Below are 26,828 nucleotides of genomic sequence, written 5' to 3'. Positions count from 1 at the left end.
GATAGAAAGCCCAAATTGGTGCACTGTTCGTTCACCAGGCAAGGTTTATTTGTTTTTATTATTATCTTTTTCATTTTGACAATTACCCCTGGTCAATTTAACATAATTAGATGAAAGCACTTCTGAATCTCGAGGACGAGATTCCCTTCTAGGGGGGTAGAATGTAACAACCCGAGATTTTGGGTGCATGTACACATGCAGGTGAATATGTACACTTACATTAGCTTAAGTATACATGAGAAATCCATCTCAAAACCACCTTTTATGTGTGTGTCCATAAAAAACTGATTATGCATCACCTTATATGTAGATTAGAGTCCTAATAATTCGATTCACACTCGTATTCGTCAAGTGGCTCATCTAATTACCAAAACAAACTATTCAATTTAAAGCTCATAGTATACACTTCAAATTCACTAGTTTAGTTGATACATAGGACTTACACACTTCGTTAAAGACCATGATTAAGTGAGAGTTGTTAAAATAAATCTTAGCCACCATCGAAAATCATTAGTCAATATTGAGCTCATTAGATAGAGCACGTCAAACTAAAGTGGGACGTCAAGTTTCACCCAAATCAGACGGTTCAAACTATGGCCATCTACGATCTAAAATTTTGAGTATATATGAGGCTTAAGGAACCCAAAGTGTCTGGACACTATTACTTTTCCAGTGAATTAGTGAATTACGTCCTCTTTCGTATATTAAAATAAAACTAATAAAATAATGATAAAAGAAATTTAAATTTAAATAAAACACAATCCCTATTTATATGCATTGCCACACACGCTTGTTTTAAAGCCTATACTATATAAGACTCTTCATTGTTTTTGAAATGCCAGATTTTGTGGTGAATCTAAACTACTATGTTTTTGTGGTGGATCTAAACTACCCATTATCCAGACTGTTCAATAGGTAGACCCATTGATATGCTCCAAGCCAATCTCTTAACACTAGCCATCCTAGAGTCCCAGCCATACATCAAACTGTCAGCTAACCAAACTACACCATCCATCCATGGTTTTCAAAATTTAACCATCTAAACTTTGATGACCATCAATCCAAACTATTCATTAGTGAGGCCACTTGATTTGCCAACTGGGCCATCCAAATGTCTAAATGAAATATTCATCAGGGAGATCATAGGGTATACATCAAAACTATTGGTTAATTTTTACATAAAATGTCAATACACATTTTTTTGAGTTATAAATGGGTGTAAGCCATTGAATAGGCATCTTGGTCATCCTTGAGAGAACAAGGCCCAAACTTAACTTGTTTATGGGGTACGCAAAATAGCGAGTGCTGGTGAAATTCTGCCACAAATAGATGATTCGAATATGAGTTATGAGTATTGGAAGATATTTGTTAAAAAAAACGATATCCGGTCTCTGTATGAGTTATATCATCCATTTAAAAAAAAGAAAAAATGAAAACAATGGGAGAACATTCCTAATAAGAAACGGCTTCACAATTTTACCTACACACGTCACCTAATGTTTTAAATCTTCACACATGTGCATACACATGTATGAAGTATAGTGGTAAATAAATAAATAAAAAAATAAGTAATTATAATAATAATGAGGATAGAGAAGTTTCAACCGTAGTTTTTCTTACTCATTGTTTCTAATCAAGTGGGCAACTCGAGTACTAGTTCTACTTCATTTTTGGACCTATGTACTAACATGATCAGGCAAAGTGAATGGACAGAGTGGATTTCTCATAATATGGTCGTGAATACCACCAATTGAAAAGCACTTGTATGTATGAAAGAAGTCTTATGAAACAGTTCCCTAAATAATAGCTTTATCCAACACATAAACAAAGCTTGAAACGGAAACTAGCTATTTTCTCTCCCTATTCAAGATCGAGCCTTCTTATCTTTAAGAGATGCTCCTGATCTTTAATCTAAGCCATTCATGAGTTAATCATAACTACCTATTAGGCTAAACTCATCTATCTAATCCCAACCATCCATATGTGACGTTCTTCATCGTATCTGGACCCTAGTTAAATCAAAATACATCCTTATGTAGTCTTTACGTATGTTTTCTAGTTGGTGGATTGTTTCGAGTGAGAACTTGAAATTATACTTGGAAGAGTTGAATCCTAAACACTCGATATCATCAAATCCAAGCCATATCTTTGGTTGTTAATGAAACTTCCATAATTGGATCCAAAACTTTTTTAAAAAAAATAACTCCCTTTTTTAAAATGCTTCTTAGCGGAAAGACATGAGAGAAATGAGGAAACATTAAGTTGCCTCGATACAGGTTAGTGATGGATATTTTAATTTTATTTTCTTATAATTTAAAATTATTCTTTACGATCTATGCAATGAACGAGTTGGATTAACCACATGTTCATCGCATCGGCCTATTGATTTATATGATGAAAATAGTAAATCTTAGACGAAATCTCTTGCTATAGAGATTGGTGTGGGATCGCCTAATTTAATTAGATTAGATCCATGTTGACCATGTGATTCCTAAGGCTAAGATATATCAAAGCCTTAAAATTTAGAGTGATTTGACCATTGGGTGGGCCACACCGATCAAATTAAATCGCTATCATTCTATTTGTTAATCAATAAATTTTTAGAAGCATCAGATCCGATCTATACCATATAAATAAAGTTTGGATTAGATCAATTCATTATTTTGTTTACATTATTCATTAGGGATCCTAGATTTAGACATGTACGATTTTCGATGGATTTACCTCTACCAAGTACAGGTGAGTAACACAACTTGTGTCATGATTCGTTAAAATTAAAATAAATCATTTGTGATTATTTGATTGATTGATATACTGATTTAAGTATTTTGTTATGATAATTGTACGCTAAATTCATATGTGAATGTTCTGATCAAGAGAACGATGCCAAATATGAAAAATATGCATTTGCATATCATCCATCATTAATTACATTTACATAATGCATGGTCGATCCTAGGGGCCCTCCCTAGAAGAAATGTCGATTCTGGTATAACGTTACCAGATGAGAGCTATGCCCAAGCCTACCGAAAGGTGGAAGCCTACCCAACGGGTGGATGCGGGTTGATGACCTCCAACCCAAGCAGATGGACGATCATCTCATCTGATACATTCATACACAATTTACATGCATATCATGTCACGCCCCAAACTCGGAAACCGGGCTCACAAAATTCCCGATCGCCGAATCTGGCGCCGACAGCCTCCGTAGAACCCCATTCTCGGCTCCCAGCGCCCATTCGCCAGGTTCCGATCCTGGGATGCTACAAGGAGGATTTTCAACATCAGTTTGATTCGTAATAAGCATAACCAAAGGCATAACCCACAAACAACAACCAAAAACTCCATCACATTTCCACTATAATAAAAAACTTTACAAGTACAATGAGCATAAGGGAAATACAATGAAGATAGACCAAAACTCCAAAAGAAGATCAGCCACGCGTCCAAGCCTCAGCGCTGCTGCGATCCAACGTCATCTGCACGCAACGGTCGTGCATAAGCTTATAGAAAGCTTAGAGGGTGGTGAAAGTGTATGCTCAAGGTGATACTGTAGTCATGCAGTATCAGAGTAATGCGGAACATGCTGATGAATGCTAAGAATCCCATTGGCCGTACCAAGACCATACGGTACAAAGAATGATGTCGGCCATACCAAGGCCATGCAACGCAAAATGCAAGTCAAGCATACAAATCCTCATCTAAGTCCACATGTCAATACGGCTCAAATCTGGAATATCACCGGGGTCTAGTACACTCCAAGCCAGATTGCCGCCCCATCGCGCGCAATAAGGTGAGTGGAAAAGACCTCACTATCCGCCTGCCAATATCGGGCTCGGCTCGTCAATAGCGGACCCATTCCTCGAGCTGGTCAGACTCAGCCTAGCATTGCCCCCTACTCTCGGGCGGGTAAGGCCACACCCCCTTCCAACCGACCACGACACAGTGGAAAGCGCAACCGTCTGGTAATCGGCACCCAGCGCTCATGCACCCACTCGGTCTAGACGTTGGAGCAACCTCCTGGTACCATAAGGGTTTAGGGACTTTCACCCAGGGATATCTATCGCACCCCATGTAGAACAGTATTTCCGGTATCCAATCCTGCCAACCACGATACGTCTGTGGAGGCTATGGCCCTGATGTCGCTAGGGCGTAGAGTAACCATATCACACAATGCGAATGCATGAATCACACTATTCAGTCATGCAGCAATCCTGCGCGTATCGTGCGCTCATGTAGGGCAACACCCTCTATACGGGAGTCCCTAAACAATCTACCCAAAGACTTATGCTATGATCAGTCATCTCTCATATCAAGCATGCATATGATGCATATGATCATGAATCATGGAATTTAAACATGCTATATAGGATGGATGACATGCATAACGAAGGTGGGCCTAGACGACCTGCACATAACACGCATGGGCCGGCCAATGGGCCCTAGGGAAAGGCATAATGCGGACATTTAACCAACATTATACTTGCAATGTGGACGTCAAACCAACATTGCTCCCAAGACACGACTGTCATAAATCATGTCGGGATTGCACATTGCAATGGACCTTTGGTATATCCCATTGGGCCTTCAATACATCAAATGAGCCGTATCATATGGGCCTATATTCATTAAGCGGGCCGCACCAATGGGCCTTATGTACATTGCAATGGGCTATAACCCGGGGGCTTCAGAACATATCAAATAGGCCTAAGCCTTACACGTGTCAAATGGGCCTCGACAGTTGGGCTCCATATGTACATCAAATGGGTCTACTCACCTGGGCCTTATATATATCAAATGGGCCTCACCAATTGGGCCCCATGTGCACATCAAATGGGCCTCAACTCATTGGCCCCATTACATCAAATGGGCCTCGACCCATGGGCCCCTAATACATTAAATGGGCCTCGACCCATGGGCCTTATATATACATCAAAGTGGGCCTCAACCATGGGTCACAAGTACTGAGGTGGGCCTTACCTATATATCAAGGTGGGCCTCAATCACGGGCCTCAACATTAGAAAAAAATATATACATATAATATAGTATATGATATATATATAGTATATAATACATATATACATAATACATATAATATTATATGAAATATAATATTATATATATATATATATATATATATATATATATATATACACACACACGCACACATCACAGTGGGCCCACACACTCATCACAGTGGCTCTACGTCCACCGTCCAGGCGGACGGTGGGAATGAAACACATACATCAATGTGGCTCCATGTGGGGCCCACCATAATGTTTAGAGGCCATCCAACCCGCTGATAAGGTCACATGGGCCCAATTGAAGGGTGAGAACAAATCTCACCCTGATCCAAAACTTCTGTGGACCCCAAATGGGTTTCAAAGGTAGAGGTTCAATCCCACTGTTCCATACGGTGTGGGCCACCTGAGTCTGGGATCATGCTGGTCTTTGGGGTGGGCCCACTTCAGAGAGTGGCCCACCCGATGAACGGGTTAGATGACACGTAAACATCAAGGTGGGGCCCACGGCTACAGCCGTGGGTGGCTGTACCTGGACCCGTCCGCCAGGACGCTGGCGCAGGCAGCGCCTGCTGCGCCTGACAAAGCAGCAGCAGCTGCTGTGTTATTTATTTATTTTTTTTTTTGATTTTTGAAAATCCAAGGATTTTATAGGTGGGGTCCGCATCCAGTGAATCTACGCCGTCCAATGTTCTTCCATGGCTCACCACGAGCAAAACAAGTCCAATATTGGACATATTTCAATGTACACCCAATCAAGGAAGTTTTCAATGGTGAAAACCACCATTTGCTATGGTATGACCCGCCTGAAGGTCTGATAGATCCCACCTTCTGGCTCAACGCCTAAAATCATCTTGGGAAAGGAATGAACGGCATGGATTTAATATATACATCAAGGTGGGGCCTACATGAGTGGACCACTCCAAGGTTTGAAAAAAGATGATATTTATGTTCCCTTCCAGCAACGTCCAGCGTCCAGGGACGCTGGACTTTTCATGTACTTAGGAGGTGGGCCCTGCTTAGGTGGGCCACCAGGGAATGGATGGCAGGGTACTTAAACATGGAAAGTGGGCCCCACTTTTAAATGATTTGGATAAAATGCCTACCTCATGGTGGGGTCCATTCAAGTGGGCCACATAATCTCTTTATTACAAAATAAAATAAATGAAATAAATAAGATAAAAGGGAGAGAGATGGAGAGTGAGACCGTGTGATGGAGGGACCCCGGCACTATGGGCCCTCCCTTGCACTAAATCATACATCAAGTGGGTCCCATTTTATGTGGCCCATTAAAATTAAATCCAACGGTGGAGATCCCTTCTCCACCAAATTAAACGGTCTAGATGACCCAAAATATACAAGAAGATAAACATCATGATGGGGTCCATGGAGGATGGCCCCGTCATGGAATGATCATGATGATCCAAGTGGGCCATCGGCCACATCTTAGGGTCCAAAGCGAGATCCAAACCATTGATCGGTTGGCCTCACTTGGTCCATCTTAAAAACGTCAAAAACTATCCTATCCAAACACCCACCTCTTGATCTTCTTGCTCCCTTGGCTTCCTTAGCTCCTTGTGCTACTCTTTAATGGAGGAAGATGGGAAATGGATGGTTGAGATGAGAGATGAAGGGGTAGGAAAGGTGGACCTCACAAATGAAGTTTTCTCACCATGGGAGACTCATACGTATGGTGCTCTCTCTTGGATTTGGATTTTTGAAAAAATGAATAAGAGAGATAGTTGTAAAGGGAGAGAGAGAGAGAGAGAAAGAGATGGGTGATGGAGTGATGGGGGATGGTTTGGGTTGAAAATTGTAAAAGGAGGTATGGTTGATGTTGAAAATGGGAAAAAGAGGAGTGGTGAGGTGGAAAGAGGGTAGACTTTTGTAAAAGGTGGAGATGGGTTGTTGTACTTAAGGTATGGGATGCTTTAATGGTTAATTGATGGGACTAATTATAGAGATTCCCTCGAAATCCGCAACGCGCGGTGTTTCTTCAGAATAAACGCTGATCGGCATCTTCTAGCCTGGGTATCGGTTCGGTGCGCAAGTCACGGCATTGGAACCGCGGCGACGACGCGGTCGCTATGATATAACTTTCGGATCAAGCCGACGTCGGTGCGCGGGACCTGGCTTAGGATCGTGCGCAAACACCGAATACGGTGCGAAGATTGCCGGAATTTGACCGGAAGGACCGCGGAAGCTAACGGAACAGTACGGATTAGGACACGGGTCTTACATATCATTGTACATATATTTTTATATTATTTTAATTGCTATGATTATGAACCATTCTAGGTTATTTCACTAAACCTGGCCAGCTTACCTTTTTATTGATGGAAAAACCGTACAGAGGAGCCATTAGCAGATGATGTGGCGCAAGAACTGGAAAGATCCACCGTACTTGAACACGATTTATGTGAAACGTGACCATACATATATGAAGATGAAGTGGCGACATTAGGTCATTTCTGATTACGTGATTTAGTTACTAGCATAGTTTGATTAACGTATAATGCATATCGGTATTAATTTTGAGATTTTAATAAATTATTTATATTTATTTCATTGAAACAATGTTAGTATGGAATAAACATAATTATAGTATGATGATATAATAAATGAATGATGTGTAAGTTTTATTTCATTTTAAAGATTGTCAAGATTTATATATGCTTGGTTGATTGGTGCTAAGTGTTATGTATGTGTGATTAAGATTATGGTAGAACTTAGACTGAATGTAATTATCATCTTCGATTAAATTAATTAAGGAATTAAATTAGTACACTTTGTGTACGAGTTACGAATTGAAACTCAGGTCTGAGGGTGCACACTATATATCCGAATTTCGGGGCGTGACATAGGCAGTGAACAAGTAACAATCCATCCATTAGATTTAGAATTTAATTTAACTTCATGGGCTAAAAAAGAGTTACATTCAAAAATTTTATGGCCCCCAAAATGATTTCAATGGTAGGTTTTCAATTTATATGGGTTGGGGTTGTTGTGGTTGTGATGTGTTAAGAGTAGGGGTTGTGATGTATTAATGGATGAATTGTTACTTATTCATTGCCTACACTACCAAAAATGTATCAAAGGCTACAGATTAAGGTCGTAGTTGTAATAGAGTAAGGGTTGAGATCGTGGTTATCATGTTATATGTGTCGCGGTTGTAATGTGGCAAGGGTCGAGGTTATCATGTTATATGGGTCGTGGTTGTCATGGGTCATAATTGTCATGTTATATGGGTCAGGGTTGTCATGTTTGTCATGTTATATGTGTCGTGGTTGTCATGTTATATGGGTCATAGTTGCCATGTTATATGGGTCGTGGTTGTCATATTACATGGGTTGCGGTTATTATATGTTCGCTTCCTTTACTACCAAATGAAAGGATAATCATTGGTACCATAGCCTAAGGGTTACGATGGGGTGATCCGTTCCATCTACCTTATTGGACAAGTTGCCGTGAGATAAAAAAGTCCTGACTTAGGCAGTGTCCACTTTTAACAAACATCACAGTGAACCTGAAAAGTTTCAACAGTGGGTGTCACTGTCATTATTATTTTTTATTATGTGGCCCACACGACCTCTGATTTAGGCTGATATTTGGGCCCTAGCCCTAAAATGACCAGGTAAAAAGGATGGGTAGCGTGGATTATACACATGCATCAATGTGGGAGGTCGTGTGGGCCACATAATAAAAAATAATGATGACAGTGACACCCACTATTGAAACTTTTCAGGTTCATTGTGATGTTTGTTAGAAGTGGACACTGTCCAAGTTAGGATTTTTTGGGCTCACGGCGAGCTGGCAAAGGTGGATGGAACGGACCACCCCATTATGGGCCTTAGGCTATGGTACCAATGACTATCCTTTCATTTGGTAGTAAAGGAAGTGAACATGTAAAAACCGCGACCCATATAACATGAAAAACACGACCCATATAACATAACAACTACGACCCATGACAATCACGACCCATATAACATGATAACCACAACCCATATAACATGACAACCACGACTCATGTAACATAACAACCACGACTCTTGCCACATGACAACCTCGACCCTTGCTACATTACAACTACGACCCATATAACATGACAACCACGATCTTGACCCTTGCTACATTACAATCACGACCTTAATCTGTAACCTTTGATCCATTTTAATTTGGTAGTGTTTGCAGTGAACAAGTAACAATCTTTATCACGCCCCAAAATTCGGGTACTCGAATAAGGATTTCGGGACCCGAATCCCAAGGTTCGTGAGTTATAATATAATGATATTTATTACAATCCACACAATTTAATCAAATTTAATAGATATTCAACGTCATTTAAAAAGAACATACTGCTAAAATGTTTATTAAATACAACTCTCTTGATAGTTTTTCCTTTTCTACATCGAAATTTGGAACATAAACTAAACCTAAAAAAAAAAAAAAAATTTGAATTAAAACTAAACCTAATTTTCTAGAAAATAAAACTAATAGTAGAGGCCCGCCTGCTCGTAGCATTCCAGCTCTGCACCTGTGCATTTTTACAGTAGGGTGAGCATAACAGCCCAGTAAGGTCATTTCTTACTCAAAATTTAACATGTTCAGATTATATCAAATTTTTATAAACAATGGAAAAAAATAGAATACAAATAATAAAGAACATGAAATTACGCAACAAAATTGTAAAACTATGATGCATATGTTAATTTTTATGAATTCTCATAAATAATATATATCATTTCTTATAACCCGTACCGAAGTGGATGACCACGTGGCATTAACGTCTACACACTAGTACCTCATGGTGATGGACCCATTTATACGTTAGCTGGTCAGACTACTACTCCAGTTGTACTTCTGACGTATGTTCGCGCACACAATTGTACTCATGCGCCGTACACAAAGAAGACTCCAAATGATCCAGTAGGCTCTAGGGTCTTTCACCCAAGGGACACGATTGCCCCACTTGTTGGCTTTAGGGTCTCTCACCCGAGGGACACGATTGCGCTACTTACTAAATTTAGGGTCTTTCACCCAAGGGATACGATTGCCCTACTTCCTTACGTTACATACAACATATTAAAATTAATGCTCAATGAATGATAGACATGCATGTAAGATGAATAATCATTTCACAATCGAAAATATCAACAATATAATGCTAATTAATAATTCCAAATTTAAATTTTGTTGAAACTTTAATAATTCAAATACTTAAATAAAATATTATTTTTTACTATTATTTAATTTAGAAATTAATGTGAAATAATGTACAAGAAAATTTATTTAAATTCTAACTTTAATTAAATCAAAATTTTTACTTAAATAATATTAAATATTAACATAAAAATATTTATTATTTTTATTCACTAAATTCTAAAATTTTAATTTTTATTTTATTGATCACATAAACTTAACAAATATATATATATATATATATATATATATATATATATATATATATATATATATATATATATATATATATATATATATAATAGTTTGATTTTTAAACTTTTTTGGTGTGCCACTTGTGTAGGCCTCACATTGATGTATCAATCTAATCCATGCCGTCCATTCCATTCCCCATGTCATTTTAGGTGTTGAGCCGAAAAATGAAGTCAATCCGGCTACCTGGCGGGCCATAACTTAGAAAACAGTGGTTTTCACCGTTAAAATGTACTCTGATACATTTTAAATATATATATTAATCACTAAAATTTCAAAATATAGAAATTTAATCGATTTAGTTTCAATTCTAAAATTTTGATAAATTTCTTAAACTTAAGTTCATTTAAAATTTAAATTAATTAACTCTTTAAAATTTTAGAATTAAAATTTGAATTTTAATCTTTACAGAAACAAAATATTATACTGATTTTCATAAATTTATAACATTAACAATGTAATTAAATTATTATTTAATAATTTAAGTTAATCTATCTTAAAATTTTTAATCTAATTATTTTAGATCAAACATTCTAAATTCAGAATTTTATTATTATTTATTTTTATATCTAAATTTAATAAGTTAAAGGAATTTATTAATTTCGACTTTAGATACTATTATTTTTATGCATTCAAATTTTAATTTAATTATTATTATTATAATTAATCCTAAGTATTATAAATTATTGGAATTAAAATTTTTGGTTTACTTCGTAACTTGATTTTTTTTTTTTTTTTAATATATAATGCATATCAATTACACGATTAAATTTAATAACTAACATAATCATTAATTAAAATATTTTAAAATTAATTATAATTTAATAATTTAGATAAATTCATAAATTAATTTGAATTTATTATATTTTTAATAATTTGCTTTCATATTAATTAATTTTAAAATTTTAGGAATAACTCATATTTAATTTTTAATCTTAACAAACATTTAAGAATTTCTAAATTAAAATATAAACTCAAATAAATTGTTTATTTTATTCTGTAATTATATATATATATATATATATATATATATATATATATATATATATATATATATATATATATATATATATATATATTTCTCTCTCTAGAAGTCTCAATGTGCATCCATCGCCTTAGTGTAAAAATTTAAATCAGATAGTCTAACTCAGAATTAATATTTAGTGAATTTAATTTAATATACCTAGAACTAAATTTCAGAATTGATGTTAGAATAAAATTGAACTCTATGAATCAATAAAATTTAATTAATTTTGAAATTCAAAAATATAAACATCATGTATAAATGAATTTGATAATTTTATTTCTAAGAAAATTATTTCAACATTAAATATCAGAAATATATAAAATAGAAATTCATAAATGAGTAGAATTACCTACATAATAATCAACTGACAATAATATTCTTATTAAAATTTTGGAATAAATAAGCATAATAATTAACTGAAAATGATAAACCTCAAGATAAAATCACTTACCTTAAAAGTCTGATTATCCGCCCCCGCTCTCATCTCTCTCTCTCTTGATCTACAGAGCTCTCTCTCTCTCTCTCTCTCTCTCTCTCTCCCCCTCTCTCTTGATCTACTGGGTTCCCTCTCTCCATTTTCAATATAATTGAATCTTTGTTTATATCTTTCCTTCATTTTTAATGGATGTGAAGAACGGGGCGGAAGAGTGGGGAATGTGGGCAGTTTCATTTTGTGGGAGGGTTCAGTGCCCATTACCGTACGAAAAGGAAGGAAGAATGGAGAAGGTGAGTTAGGTGGCGGTAACGTGTGGAAGATAAAATTTTTATTTTTATTTTTTTAGATATGGTGGGTCCCACTAACGATGATATAAATCTACTCTATCCATCATCTCGACCTAGCCATGAGAGGATATAAGGTAAAAAATGAGGCTGATCCAACACTCAGGTGGGCCTGTAACGTCTCGAAAAAATCCGTACAAGGAGTACCACCTCAGGCAGAAATCACCCAGGACCAAAACCTTTAGAAATTAGGTTAATATTAGCAAGTGCTAAACTAGAGTACTTATGAAATTAGCACTAATCACTTTAAATATGATCTGCAAGACCCAAACCGTGCAGTATCATTGACGCTACATTACCCTGAAATCTAGAACCCATCCCTAAATCCGGTTGCTCTCGAGAGCACACCGAAACTTCATATCGGACCTGGACTACACGTTGAAAGTCCGATAATCGCAAAACTATACAGTTATGACCGCATTACTGGACTTGACAATCCCCTCGGAAATCAAGTCTTAGTTGTGTCTAGAAATGCACAACTTGAGCCCGGAGCAAAATGTGTGAGAAACGTGAATATCTTTAGAAATGAAATTTGAATTTAAGTAATCTAAGTCGTGTCGCTTGCAGGCCAAATATAAGGACTTGGACCGTTATAATCTAACCCAAATATACCCTCGGATCAGAAGAAATGTCCCATACATGGCAATGCTCTTGTGGCCCTGATCGAGTGACCGTGACTGTTGAACTGAAATTGGTCCGCCACGGTCGATCTGCAAACCCGATCGGAGCAAAAACTCAGCCTGACCTAGATCTAATGTCAGGGAACTTAAGTCCAACCGCACGCAGAAAAGGGGCCACCAGAAGTGCTCCGTTGGGCTGAAACAGACACCTTTTGGATATAACCTAAGTATACCTTGGCCCTGGGGCCATTTCCATCAGACCTGGGCCTATATAAGGGCCTTAAACTCTCTCCCTAATATTCCATACGAATTTTTAAACCCTAAGAAAGAGATAAAAGGAAAAGGAAAGGAAAGAGAGAGTGAGAGTGAGAGTTGGAGAGTCATATTGGGATTTGATCCCGTTGCTCCATGCACTTAGCCACCCTATCTGTATCGCTATACGAGCGATTCCAATTCCGTTCTTAGGTAAGAAAACCTAACCCTAACCTGTTATAGGATTTCAAACATTGTAAGTAATGGAATAACTAACCTATTTCATACTGTAAGTTGCCAATCCGCCGTTGACAAAGGCTAAGTGTCTAAAACGAATTCGTTACGCGTTTACCGGCGTAAGGTGTGGACTATAAATGTTTAGGTTATGGTTTTCAAGGCTTTCAATGTCAGTTAATGATTTATGACTGACTTGATTGCTATCACATGTGCTTAGATACGAGGGTTTCTGTATAATACACATATATGTGAACTATGTTGATTTTAAAATGCATTCCATGTATTTGTTGAAATGTCTGAATGAGTATGAAATTATGATTTGTGCTTGCCATGATTTCTGATTGAGAATACCTGATTGTTGTATGTATGGTAACTCCTATATGGAAGGATTTGCTATAATATGTGTTATAACTAATATATTACATGTATGTAGTGTACGTAGTTTAAGTGTTTGATAAAATGCCTGAATGAGAAAATGCTTGATGTAATGTATCTAATGAGGGTGTTGAGATAGAATTTTCGATCCCCTCATACGTAATTACAGTTTCCCGTGTGAAGCCTATCTTACTACTATGTGATTATAGATGAAATGTTTATGTGTGATAACATGTGTATGATGTGGTTGTTTAAATGATTAAGTAAGATTTATATTTACACTAGTTGTCACATGATGTTTTGGATTATTATATGTGAGTGTGATTGTTTAGAATGTGAGTGGGGCTACGATGTAGTCCAGGTAATTGGTAATGGTTTACAATGGGTGGCTGAATTGATTTAACCCGATAGATACGTTCAACGAATTCGAGTCGTACGTCGTTTGACGGCAGTGGTTAGGCCACGCGGAATGCTTACGCACTTCATGTCGATCAAGTCAACGTATGCTCGTACCAGTCGAGCTCGTCAAGTAACCCGATTAACCCGATGTATGTTCACCATGTATGGACGCTACTGCTTGAATCTAAGGTACCAAACTCACCAGTGGAAAACTCCTTAACCTTGGTAGCTCGATCCGCTAAGACTCATGAGCTGGGCATGGTGGTATGGGACAATGTGGTCGAGCTGTCGGCGTACGCTGGGGTGACGAGCCTCCCCGTAGTGACCAATGAGCAACCCAAACTCGTGAGCCGAATACGGTGGTATGGGACACTGTATTCGAGCTGTCGGCCTACACTGATAAGGTGACGAGCCCTTTGTAGTGACCTCGAGCATACTTTAAGATCGTGTAGAGGCGACGAGCCTTTACGTAGCAACCAGAGTATATACTAGGCCTGCACTGATAAAGTGACAAGCCCTTTGTAGTGACCTAGAACCGCAACATCCTATGAGATTTACTAGGACTGACGACCCTGGAATGGATCACTGTTTAGGAAATGATATAAGGGAGGTACCTTAGCTTCCCAATCCTACTGTATGAAAAGGACTAATAAGAACTTGGTAATCACGCTCATGCACCGTATTACGTGTGCGTTTGGTGTAGTAGGTCAAGCACTGAGGAAGTGTTGCATGCGCGATCGTGAGATGAAGTCGCTGAGGGAGCGCAGGCGAGGGCATGCATCATTATTTCATATCATTCTTGCATTAATCACAGTACTTAATTGATAACATGTTAATTGCTTGTATTGTGTTATCATTACTGCTTGACTGAATTGATAACATGCTAACCTTTGCTTTATTGTTCCACTGAGTTGATCACTCACTCCTATGTTACGGGACGGTGTTGTACACACCAACCAGACCCTATTGTAGGTTCAGATGATGGCGTAGCCTGCGAGGCGGAGCCAGACTTTGAGGACGACGAGGAGGCATTCTCATATATGCAGTATTCAGGCGGGTTCTCGTAGACCGTTCTGAATCGACGGGGCTTCAGGGTTTATGCTTGTAGAGGACTGCTACTCTTTTGACATTTTGTATTTTGAATCAATACTTGTAACTATTTGACCTGGCAATACGTTCATGCTTTGGGGACTTACAATGATTTATATATTTTATACTCTGATTACAGTCTTCCGCTTGCGTAAATTTAACTGTCCCTGGAGTATGTTCTACTGATTTAGCTTAACCTCATTCATGTTTTATGCACTAACATGGACAACATCAAATCATCATTATGTATGTTGCATAAGTGATGCGTTGGAACTCGAGAGTTGGGTACCTGCTCGACCCCCGATTTTTAGAGCGTTACAGGGCCACACACAAGTGGACGGTGGGGTTGGTTCTAAAAAAATGGGTTGTTATAATCTCGACCCTTAACATATCACAACCCCGACCCTTAACACATCACAACCACGACAACCTCGACCCATATAAATTGAAAACCTACCATTGAAAACCTTTTGGGGGTCATAAATTTTTTTGGCCTATGAAGTTAAATTAAATTCTAAATCTAATGGACAGATTGTTACTTGTTCATTGCCTACACTACCAAAAATGGATCAAAAGCTACAGATTAAGGTCATGGTTGTAATGGAGTAAGGGTCGAGGTCGTGGTTGTCATGTTATATGGGTTGTGGTTGTAATGTGGCAAGGGTCTAGGTTGTCATGTTATATGGGTCGTGGTTGTCATGGGTCGTGGTTGTCATATTATATGGGTCGTGGTTGTCATGGGTCGTAGTTGTCATGGGTTGTAGTTGTCATGTTATACGGGTCGGGGTTGTCATGTTACATGGGTCGCGATTGGTACATGTTCACTTTCTTTACTATAAAATGAAATGATAATCATAGGTACCATAGTTTAAGGCCCACAGTGGGGTGATCTATTCCATCCACCTTTGCCAGCTCGCCATGGGCCCAAAAAGTCCTGACTTGGGCAGTGTCCACTTATAACTAGAGGTGGGCATTGGGTCAAGTCAGACCGGATTGGGTCCTACTCGACTTGGTTAGAAACTTTCAATGCCCTGACCCGAACATGATCCGATTTGGGACCGAGTCCGAGTCCTTTGACTCGATCCAATCTGTCGTACTGCTGGCCTGACCTGAACTGAGTTCGACTCGATTAGGGAAACCGAGTCGGATAGGGTTGGGTACGGTTCAGATTGAATAGTTTGTTTCAATGGTAGACGTTCAACCGCCCATTGCTTTTTGTAGTGTGGTCCACTTGATCTTTAGATATTTCTTATTTTACAGCTCAAGCCTTAAGACTAGCCCGCCAAATGAATGGACGGTTTGGATATAACACATACCTCATGATGGGACCTACATAACTTTCTAACGTCAATACATCAACCGGCATGGTGCGTTGGTACACTTACCAAGCTGCCGCTTCAATCACGTACAATGTTGAGAGGGTTACGGGTAACCCTCCCCTTAAAACATTCATGATAATTTTTTTGGCCCATCGAGGTGTGGTTCACAAATCCAGACCATCCAGTATGTGTGTCCCACTTGGATGAGGGGCCAAACCAAGTTTCAGATGCTTCTAAAATTTAGGTGGGCCCTACCAAGTTCTTTTATATGTTTTAGGAATGTCTTCACATGATTTTAGATGGTATGGCCCACCTGAGTTCCGTATATGGCTGATTTTTGGGATATCCCATAATTTAAAGGGGAACCATCAAATGCACGGTGTTGATGTTCGACATGCATCATGGTGGGGCTCACACAGCTCGACCACATAGAACCATTCCCTTTTGTCCGTGTCAAAGCTTGGTGCTCGATGCACCTGGAGCCACGAGCTGAGAGGAGGGATTGACTACTCCCCTGCCACCGGCCACCGGCCAATGGCTGATGGTCGGTGCTATGTGGACCCAACATGATGTATTTATTTCATCCATGTTGTCCACGTAATTTTCTAAATCATTTTATGGCATTGAACAAAAATAGAGGTATATCCCAATCTCAAGTGGACAACATTACAGGAAATAGTGTTGAATGAATATTGTGCTGATCGGGTTGAATCGGATCGAATTCCGGATCGGATCGGTCTGGCTTGACATTGATTCGAACTCAATCCAATGAATGGTTAGATCTCACTGGGCCAACTCGATCCGGCTTGATCCTGGTCTTATGTTGCAGGACATGAAATTCAAATATGATGTGCAAGATTTTAGGTTTAAGATCACATTAGTTCAGAAACAATTACACAAATTCCATATCCCACATAAAAGTCCAAACATTCAATTAAGGGAAATCTATGCGGGTCCAGGCCTACACATGTTAGGGCTGGATCAATAAAATTTATGAACTAAACAATACTTAAAGATAAGTAATATTCATCCACACATGCACAACAATCAGTCCCTAATCCAAAGGATTCACCAATTTCAACCCAAGGAACCTTAGAGTGAAAAAATGGGCAAATAAATTAAGGATAATGCAATCTAGGGTTAGGGTTTATGAAAATATGTATGAAAAGAGGAAAAGTAACAAGAAAAACTTGAACCGAAGAAAGTCCACGCATGCAAATAGCGGCAGGGCCTGGCATACGTGCTCATGAGCCTGGCCGCACGTGCAAGCAAGGCCCGATTTCTGAAACGAACTCCTTGGCCCTGGTCGTCCATGGGGTGTCTTCAAAACCTCCAAGTTTCGTGGCGATCTGACGTACGGTCTAAGTGCCGTGCTCCGTCGAAGTTTCGGCTCTCCTGTAGGGCCAGATTCTGAAAACTGGTTGTAGGAATAAGAACGACTGAAATAACTGGTGGATCCGAAGCAAGGATGATTGTAGAAAGTGAGAGATATGGATGGAAGAGGGTAGGGGCGGATGAGGATAGATGTGGCTTCGCACCACGGTAGTTAGCCCTTCGAAAAGGGAGGGCTTCGCATCCACTTGAATTTTTCCACAACTCAAAAACTCAGAGAGTAGAAAAACACACATGAATTTTTATTCAACTTCAATGAATCAAAATAATTACAAGGGGTTCCTATTTATAAGAAAACCTTATACCCCAAAAGTCGCGCCTTGTGCGCAATGTATTACCTAGCGATGAAGTAAACAAAAATAAAAACTAATTAAAGAAATCTAAAGCGTTCATGATATTCTAAATAACATAAATAATCAAAACCTAAAATATGAAATTAATCCGATTAGTGGATCCCGATCATGAGATCTCATGATGGTCTTTACTTAATTATCGGGCCCACTCCAATGAACCAAAACTCCGTCTTCTAACTAGGAGGCCTTCGCTGGACGTCGTATCGAGCCAGATCGACGGTGGGGCCCTCCCTTTCCTTACGTACATGCGTAGGGGGCGACACGTGATGTCCCCATCAATTCTCCCCGGCTGCGAATATTTCACCACTGACGAAATAAAACTCTTGAACCACTACAGGATGTCAGGATCAAGTCTCTGAAACTCCTCCTCAGTGAGATACGTGCTGTCTGAAGTTGGGCGTGACTTCCATTTAACGAGGTACTTCTAAAACATACCATCCGACGTTGAAACTATCTGATGGTCCAGGATATCTTCTATTTCCTCTCTTGGTGTGTGAAGGTTAGGTATGAGAGGCAGAGGCTGAGAAGAAAGGTCGAAAAGAGTAGGTATGGTAGGTAGAGGCTGAAAAAATGGGTCGAGACGGATAAGTAAGGGACGTAGAGGCTAGAAAAATAGGTTGGGAAGGGTGGGTGTGGGAGGTAGAGGCTGAAAAAATAGGTCGGAATGGATAGGTATGGGACGTAGAGGCTGAAAAAATGGGTCGTGAGGGGGCCATGGATCAAGGAAAAGTCTGGAGAATTAGGATGGCTAGGCAAAAGGCTGGACAATACATCAATGGCCCCTTGAAATGCAACTAGATCCTCCACATTGAATGTGGAAATAATTCCCATGGAGGGTAGAAGATTTACCACATACGCATTGAAACCATTTCATTTTATAATTTCGAAGGGTCCAGTACTGCGTGCATATAACTTACGAATGACCCCTAGAGGATACCGTTCGGGCCTGATGCGAACCATCACAGAGTCCATTACATTGAATTCCTTGAAACATTTATGTTGGTCTGTAGAAAATTTGTAATATTCATTATTAGTAGTGATCTTCTGCCTGATTTCTTGATGCCATGAATGAATGTGATACGCAAAAAACTCTGCAGGCTCTTACGGCATATGAGACAGTGACATAGGGACAAGATCAATTGGTTTCTCAGGATTGTAACCAGTAACGACTTTATAAGGACTGAGACTTGTGGACCTATCGACAAAACTATTAAACGCAAACTTTATTGTAGGTGTTATAGTGTCTCATGTTCTCGTGTGTTCTATATCCCTCATACGAGAAGACTCATCTGGTAGATCATCAGAAAAGATATCACGGAACTCATCCATTACCGGAATGACCTCATTGGGTAACTCTACACTAGCCTTTGATGCACTTTCTCCAGCCACAAGGCTGCACATGTTGTACCCCTCAAAATAGTGGTCTTGATGTCTCTCATGGGGTGGGTGCATGGGTGCATGCTTATAACTGATTCCTTAGCCAACTCCATTCATTGGTTTATCCTCTCAGCCACCTGCTTGAGATTAGACATCTACCCCATTGGTGGGGTTTGTCCTGGCGGAGGCTTTTACTTGGGTAATGCACACATCAAATTGATCAAAGCGTTGGTCTATATGTTGTTCTCAGCGCTTACCCAAAGACTCGATCTGTTAGGACAGTTTGTTTAGTGACTCTAGCAGTTGCTCTATGTTTAGTGTAGGGTGGAAGCCAAAACCATGACCCGTACGTGTGAGCATATACTTGCTAACTCCACCTAAGGACTTTCTATGACGACTATATACAACTAAATAGGATTAAATGATTCTATGAGACTCTATATGAGGGAAACTATACAGTGCTACTAAAATTCAGCAATATAGTTGTCAAAATAAAGGAATAACAGAAAGTTACAGCAATGTGAATTGCTAGCTTCTTGATAACAAAAATTTCAGCAACTAATATCAGTAACTATGGACTTCTAAATAGCTATATATGATGAAACTGGATACATAATGGACTTAAACAAACTACCCTAAACATGTAACGCATTCCCTTATAAGAACCCTAGGCTCTGATATCAAATTTGATGCAGGACATGAAATTCAAATATGATGTGCAAAATTTTAAGTTTAAGATCACGTTAATTTAGAAACAATTACAATAATTCCATATCCCACACAAAAGTCCAAACATTCAATTAAGGAAAATCTATGCGGGTCCAGGCCTACACATGTTAGAGCTGGATCAATAAAATTTATGAACAAAACGATACTCAAAGATAAGTAATATTCATCCACATATGCACAACAATCAGTCCCTAATCTAAGGGATTTACCATTTTAACTCAAGGAGGCTTAGGGTGAGAAAAAGGAGTAATTAAATTAAAGATAATGCAATCTAAGGTTACGGTTTATGAAAATAGAAAAAATAAGGAGAAAAACCTGAACTGAAGAAAGTCCACACATGTGGACAGCGGCACGACCAGCGCACGTGTGCATGAGCCTGGCCGCACGTGCGAGTGGGCTCGATTTCTGAAACGGACTCCTTGGCTCTGGTCGCCAGGGGGGTTTCCAAAACTCCCAAGTTTCGTGGCGATCCGACGTACGGTCTGTGCGCCATCTCCGTCGAAGTTTCGACCCTCCTATAGGGCCAGATTCTGAAAACTGGCTGTAGGAAGAAGAACGACTGAAAAAACTGGTGGATCCGAAACAAGGATGATTGTAGAAAGTGAGAGATATGGTGGAAGAGGGTAGGGGCAGATGGAAATAGATGTAGTTCACACCACGGTGGTTAACCTTTCGAAAAGGGAGGGCTTCGCACCCACTTGAATTTTTTCACAACTCAGAAACTCAGAAAGTAGAAAAACATGCAGGATTTTTTATTCAACTTCAATTAATCAAAAGAACTACAAAGGGTGCCTATTTATAAGAAAACCCTATACCCCAAAACTCGCGCCTTGTGCGCAACCTATTACTTGGCGATGAAGTAAACTAAAATAAAAACTAATCAAAGAAATGTAAAGCGTTCATGATATTCTAAATAATATAAATAATCAAAACCTAAAATATAAAATCAATCTGGCTAGTGGGCCCTGATCATGAGATCCCATGATGGGCTTTACTTGATTATCGGGCCTACTCCAAGGAATCAAAACTCCGTTTTCTAACTAGAAATTCCTCCCTGGACATCGTCATCGAGCCAAATCGATGGTGGGGCTCTCCCTCTTCTTGCCTACATACGTAGGGGGCGGCGTGCGTGATGTCCCCATCACCTTAGGTTCCGATCGGATCGAGTCAGATTATGCCCAGCTCTACTTATAACAAACATCACAGTGAGCCTGGAAAGTTTCAACAGCGGGTGCCATTGTCACCATTATGTTCTATTATGTGGCTCACACGAGCTCTGATTCAGGCTGATATTTGGGCTCAAGCCGTAAAATGACAAGACAAAAAGGATGGGTGGCATGGATTATACACATACGTCAATATGGGCCCCACGAGTTGGGCGTTGCCCACGCTAAAAAAGGCTTCCGTTGAAATAACACGTTTCTTCTACACTCTAAACTGTATAACCACTAATCCAAGGACAAGGGCCTTTTGGTCCAAAATTTTTTCCAAAGCTCGTCGGAAGGTTACCCTCAGAATATTTGATAGGTTGAATCCCTTTAGGGAATTTGACCGGGGCCCTTTTTTTTGGATGGATAGGATCATCTGATGGTCTTGTTTTTGCACACTGGCGCAAAATATGTGGGGTGAACAGTCTACTTAGATGGGTTGGACTGTCTATTAGTGCCCCACATGTATTCTTTATTACATCGACGGCTATCCATTGTTCACTAGACATGTGGATCGAGCTGTTTTTTTTTTTTCGCACTAGGTGATCCCTACGGTGGGGCCAATCGGTGGACGGGTTGGATGTTGCATGCACATGACACGTTGGAAGCTAGCCATTGGTTGGACACGAGCATTTTTCTCATACTATACAAAGAGGAGACCGAGTTGGCTCAGATTCGGTACTACACGATCGGATCCGGTTCGATGCAACTCGGGTGAGACAAAGAACGAGTTGATCTGAGTCAACGAGTCTAAGAACCATGGTTGTCATCTTTCACATGTCTATTTAGACATGAAACTTATTATTATTATTATTATTATTATTATTATTATTATTTTAAAATTTAATGAATGCACACACACATCTCATTAATTAAAAAAAACTTGTAATCATGCGGATATATTTTTATTAGATTAGGATTGATTGAATTGGACACCAAAGTGAAGTAGAGGAACATCCACAAGGTGGCCTACCACATTACGTTTCCCAACCGTCCATCTAGGAATAGTCATGCATGAAACATGCACGAGGAATGACTTTTGAAGCATGATTCCATCTAAGCTAAACTAATCATTTTAATAAAATAACGAGGAGGTTTGCTAAGAGTATAGTTCTAAAATTTACTGGCTGGACTCCAAACTCGTATGAGTCAACTTCAGTCAGTGAAATTTTGAGCTGAGTCATTGGAAACTCGGTTGCAACTGTGACTCGACATTGACTCTTTAATTAGTGGATTGCTGTTAGATTAGCTTCTTCTTTAAAAAAAATAAATTAATTTCTTATAATATTTCTAACTAATTTAGATATTAAGTATTATTCTTATTACTTTCAATTTATAATTATCAAATTTGAGTCATGTCGAGTCTTTGAGTAAACCCAACCGGGTTGATGTCGAGTCGAGTTTTTGGTTTTCCAACTACAGCTACAATGTCTCTCGATGTATTATTGCATGATACATCAATCCATCAGGGCTGTATGCATCAATACTAAACATTAGGCGGCGCGGCTGATAGACGGATTGGATGTCTGACACATGATGGTGGGCCCCATTTTGATCGACACTATCGACCCTATGGAATACTCGAAATGAACATACGAACATGAACAATAAAAGAAGAAGAATTCCCACTAGTGAGGGACATCGTTAAAAGACTCGGTCAATCCATCCAGCTCATTAGTCCTGAGTCGAGTCAAGACTCATCCAATCCCAACTTGCCCGAGTTCGGATTGACTCGGACTGACTCCAAGTCGCCTCAAGCGAGACACATCAGACCTGTCGGAGCAACAATATTCTCAACCGAGTCGAACCGATCCAGGATAATCTTGAGCTCACCTCAAAAATCTTTCGAGCTTAAAACAATGGCTCGTCTCGATTTGAACCACCCAACGTTCGATCCGAGCCGAGTCGAGTGAGCCAGTCACCTCAAAACCTGTCTTTGGAGAAACAATTTGAACCATCTTGTCCAGCCCAGGTTGGCTATTTTTGAATGAAAGGCTCGACCATTTCAACCATTTGTAGAGGTAAATTCAAATGAGTTGTATGTGATTGGAACCCACAACAAGCAAACAAACATACCTCAAACCAATGCACATGCATTCAGTTGCACCAGTCTGTCCAACTGTTCGGACACTGGTTGCACCCGTTTAGACCAAACCATGGACCAAAACGGGTCGATGTTCAGTCCAGGGTTTAGAACTTTTCCACCTTAAAAAACGAAGATACGGCCCATTCCCTGAGTTGCATACACCCAACTGTGCCACATGCATTCAGCTGCACAAGTAACGTCCAAACTGGTCGGACACCGGTAATACAGGTTGATGCTTGGTCCAAGCTTCAAAACATTAGTTATGGACAGATAGACTATCAGGAAGATGGTTCAATCCATTGCTGTACTTGCATTTCAAGATCAGGACAATCGATCACCTCAATCAAACTGTACCCAATCTCCTTCCTCATCTTCTTCATCACCATTTTCTCTCTAATTTCTTTCGATCTTTCCGAATCCCCAATCGCATTATAAAAATTCGAAACCTGCAAATAAGTTGCAGGATCTTCTGGTTCCAGCTCCATCAATGCGTTCACTGCTTCGGCCCCCATCTTTTCATTCCCATGCACTATACAACTCTGCAACAGTGAGCTCCACATTACTGAATTGCCTTCAACTGGTGCAACTCTCAGCATTTCTTTCGCTTCTTCTAGCAATCCTGCTCGGCCAAGAAGGTTGACCATGCATGAATAATGCCGTCGATCTGGGTGGACCCCATGAATGTCTTTCATCGATTTGAACACTGATTGCCCTTCTTCCACTAACCCCGAATGGTCGCACCCTGATAAGACAGACAAGAACGTAACTGCATCTGGTTCCAGACCCTCTTGAACCATCGACTTGAGCATTTGTAGCCCTTCTATTCCCATCCCCTTTCGGGCAAATCCTGAGATTATTGCCGTGTAGCAAATGACATTTGGTTTTGGAATCCATTCAAAAATCTGGCGGGACCGTTCTATGTCACTGCATCTTGAATATGCGTCAATCAGAGAACAGGACACTGCAATATCGGATTCGAAACCTGATTTGATCACGCAACATTGGAGCAATTGACATGTCGTTGGACCCCCAGAGAACGACAAGGATGATGCTTTTAGTGTCGCAGAGAAAGTCACATGATCAGGCCTCACACACTCATCCATCATCAATCCAAACATCTCAACCGCATCGTCTATGATGCCACAATGTAAGAATGAAGTGATCAGTGAATTGCAACACTCTAAATTCTTCTCTGGCATTTCGTCGAACACTGAAACTGAACTCTGAATCTCACTGCACTTTCCATACATATCAATCAATGCAGATTGAACATGGAGGCTGCTGCGATCCAAACCCAATTTTAGAACAGACCCATGAATCTGTTCTCCAAACACAAGGTTTTGGCTCCTGCTCGATGCATTCAAAAACCCATTGAATGCGCGGACAGAAGGTTTCTTCCCCCACAATTGCATTCCATAAAAGAATTTAAGAGCTTCAAGCAAAAGCCCATGATCTGCATGAATGGAGACTATCGAATTCCATGAAATCACGTCCTCGACGGGAATAAATTCAAATGATTTCTTTGCATCGGCCAAGCATCCGCAAGCTGAGTATAGATCCACCAATCCATTGGCAATGAATAGATTTGCTGGTATCCATCCGAGCTTGATCACGTGGCAGTGTGCCTGCTTTCCTCGATCCAAGAATCCTCCATTACTGCATCCGCGTATCAAATAGCTGAAAGTGATGCAATTGGCATTGATGCCGTCTGATTTCATTCTAGAGAAAAATTCTAACAGCTCATCTGATAGACCCAACTCGCAGAATCCACGCAGAACCAAATTCCATGTCACTAAGTTCCTCTCTAGCAATTCATCAAACAACATCATTGCGAGATCTGGAAATCCTGCCTGCATGTAAAGACCAATGAGTGCGGAACCAACGAACACATTCAAACCAAAACCAAGAACAGTCACCCTGCAGTGAATCTGTTTCCCTTCTCGGTAAAATCCAGCATCACTGCAAATACCCAAAATGGAGGAAAACGTCGATGGGCTTTCTTTGATTCCTTGAAAAACCATCTCCTTGAAGAGATCAAGAGCTCGCTCTGGTAACCCGTGTCGTGCATGGCCAGCAATTATCAAGTTCCATGAGATCACATCGCGGTCAGGCATATCCTCGAATAATTGAATGGCAGGAATTAAGGAACCAGATTTTATGAACTTGTCGATTGCTTGATTGTACGAAGAAACATCTACGAGGTGAATTTGTCCTGATCCTGATCCGCGGAAAGCAGAAGCAGAAGCAGCAGCAGCAGCAGCTATGGTTGTAAGTCTTGCGGTACTTTGGATGCAAGATAGCAGATACCTTGCATGCATTGCTAACATGCACTTATAGAGACATCTTCTTCTGATAAGTCTCACTTCAACCAGGACTTGGAGGGACAGAAAGAGAGAGGGCCTCTTCCAATAGGAAGGAATATATACAGTAGAAGATCAAAGCAAGCATTCATGGGGGCATGGGGCACATTTGGGTGCATGATCCAGTTGGATTGCAATGATGAATCCAATAAAGTGGAAATGACCAAATTGATATTTCTAGCAGCATTCATTCAAGGGACTGCGCTCCAAATCAAGGGTCAAAGCATTGCCTGGAACCAGAACCTATGAACTTTATGTGGGGAAGCGGATTGCCCGGTGAGCCGACATGGCAGGATTTAATTGGGCCACATGCCGGTGTCAGAGATGGAGCCCAGTTGAGTGTGGTTGAGATCGAACAACTTTTGAACATGCTTGGTGTGGGCCCCATTTCTGATAGCAGCATGTGGCCCAATCGAATCCCACGGGCAATTTGCATCCTTTCTGTGGGCCCATTTCATCCATAAAAGATGGCCTGTATTGGCCCAACACGACCCGATATGAGGTGATACGGTGGTGACTGATATGGAACACCGAATCCAATTTTCAATCCTCACTCCAAATTGAAAATATGTTACTTTGAGGTTGGACTTGGCAAGTACAAAACTGCAACTCGAGGGCTACTACCGCCTTATGAATAGCCTTCTCCTGATCGAACTGAACATTTACAATTCAATTCACTTGTGCATCCAAACACGGAAATGGGTGTTTCTGTGAATAATCACATCCAAACTCCTACAGAGAAGTTAAAG

The 26,828-nt window shown here is 39.9% G+C and overlaps 2 protein-coding genes across 2 annotated transcripts in view; both read right to left on the bottom strand.

Moving 5' to 3' along the window:
- Nucleotides 1-26,828, bottom strand: part of LOC131234410 (probable polygalacturonase At1g80170) — a 51,533-nt gene that overhangs the window by 22,701 nt on the left and 2,004 nt on the right. The window lies entirely within an intron of this gene.
- On the bottom strand, nt 23,707-26,801 carry LOC131234409 (pentatricopeptide repeat-containing protein At1g05750, chloroplastic). The gene has a single exon (XM_058231259.1). It carries the CDS (start codon nt 26,044-26,046, stop codon nt 23,998-24,000), a length of 2,049 nt encoding a protein of 682 aa, XP_058087242.1. The 5' UTR covers nt 26,047-26,801; the 3' UTR covers nt 23,707-23,997.

The sequence above is a fragment of the Magnolia sinica genome, chromosome 19 (assembly GCF_029962835.1).
Source record: "Magnolia sinica isolate HGM2019 chromosome 19, MsV1, whole genome shotgun sequence".
Taxonomy (NCBI): Eukaryota; Viridiplantae; Streptophyta; class Magnoliopsida; order Magnoliales; family Magnoliaceae; genus Magnolia; species Magnolia sinica.
This window is presented reverse-complemented; position numbering and strand designations above follow the sequence as displayed.

Excerpts from the sequence above, each read along its gene's own strand:
- LOC131234409 (XM_058231259.1), bottom strand. The coding sequence starts at position 26,046 with ATGTTAGCAATGCATGCAAGGTATCTGCTATCTTGCATCCAAAGTACC.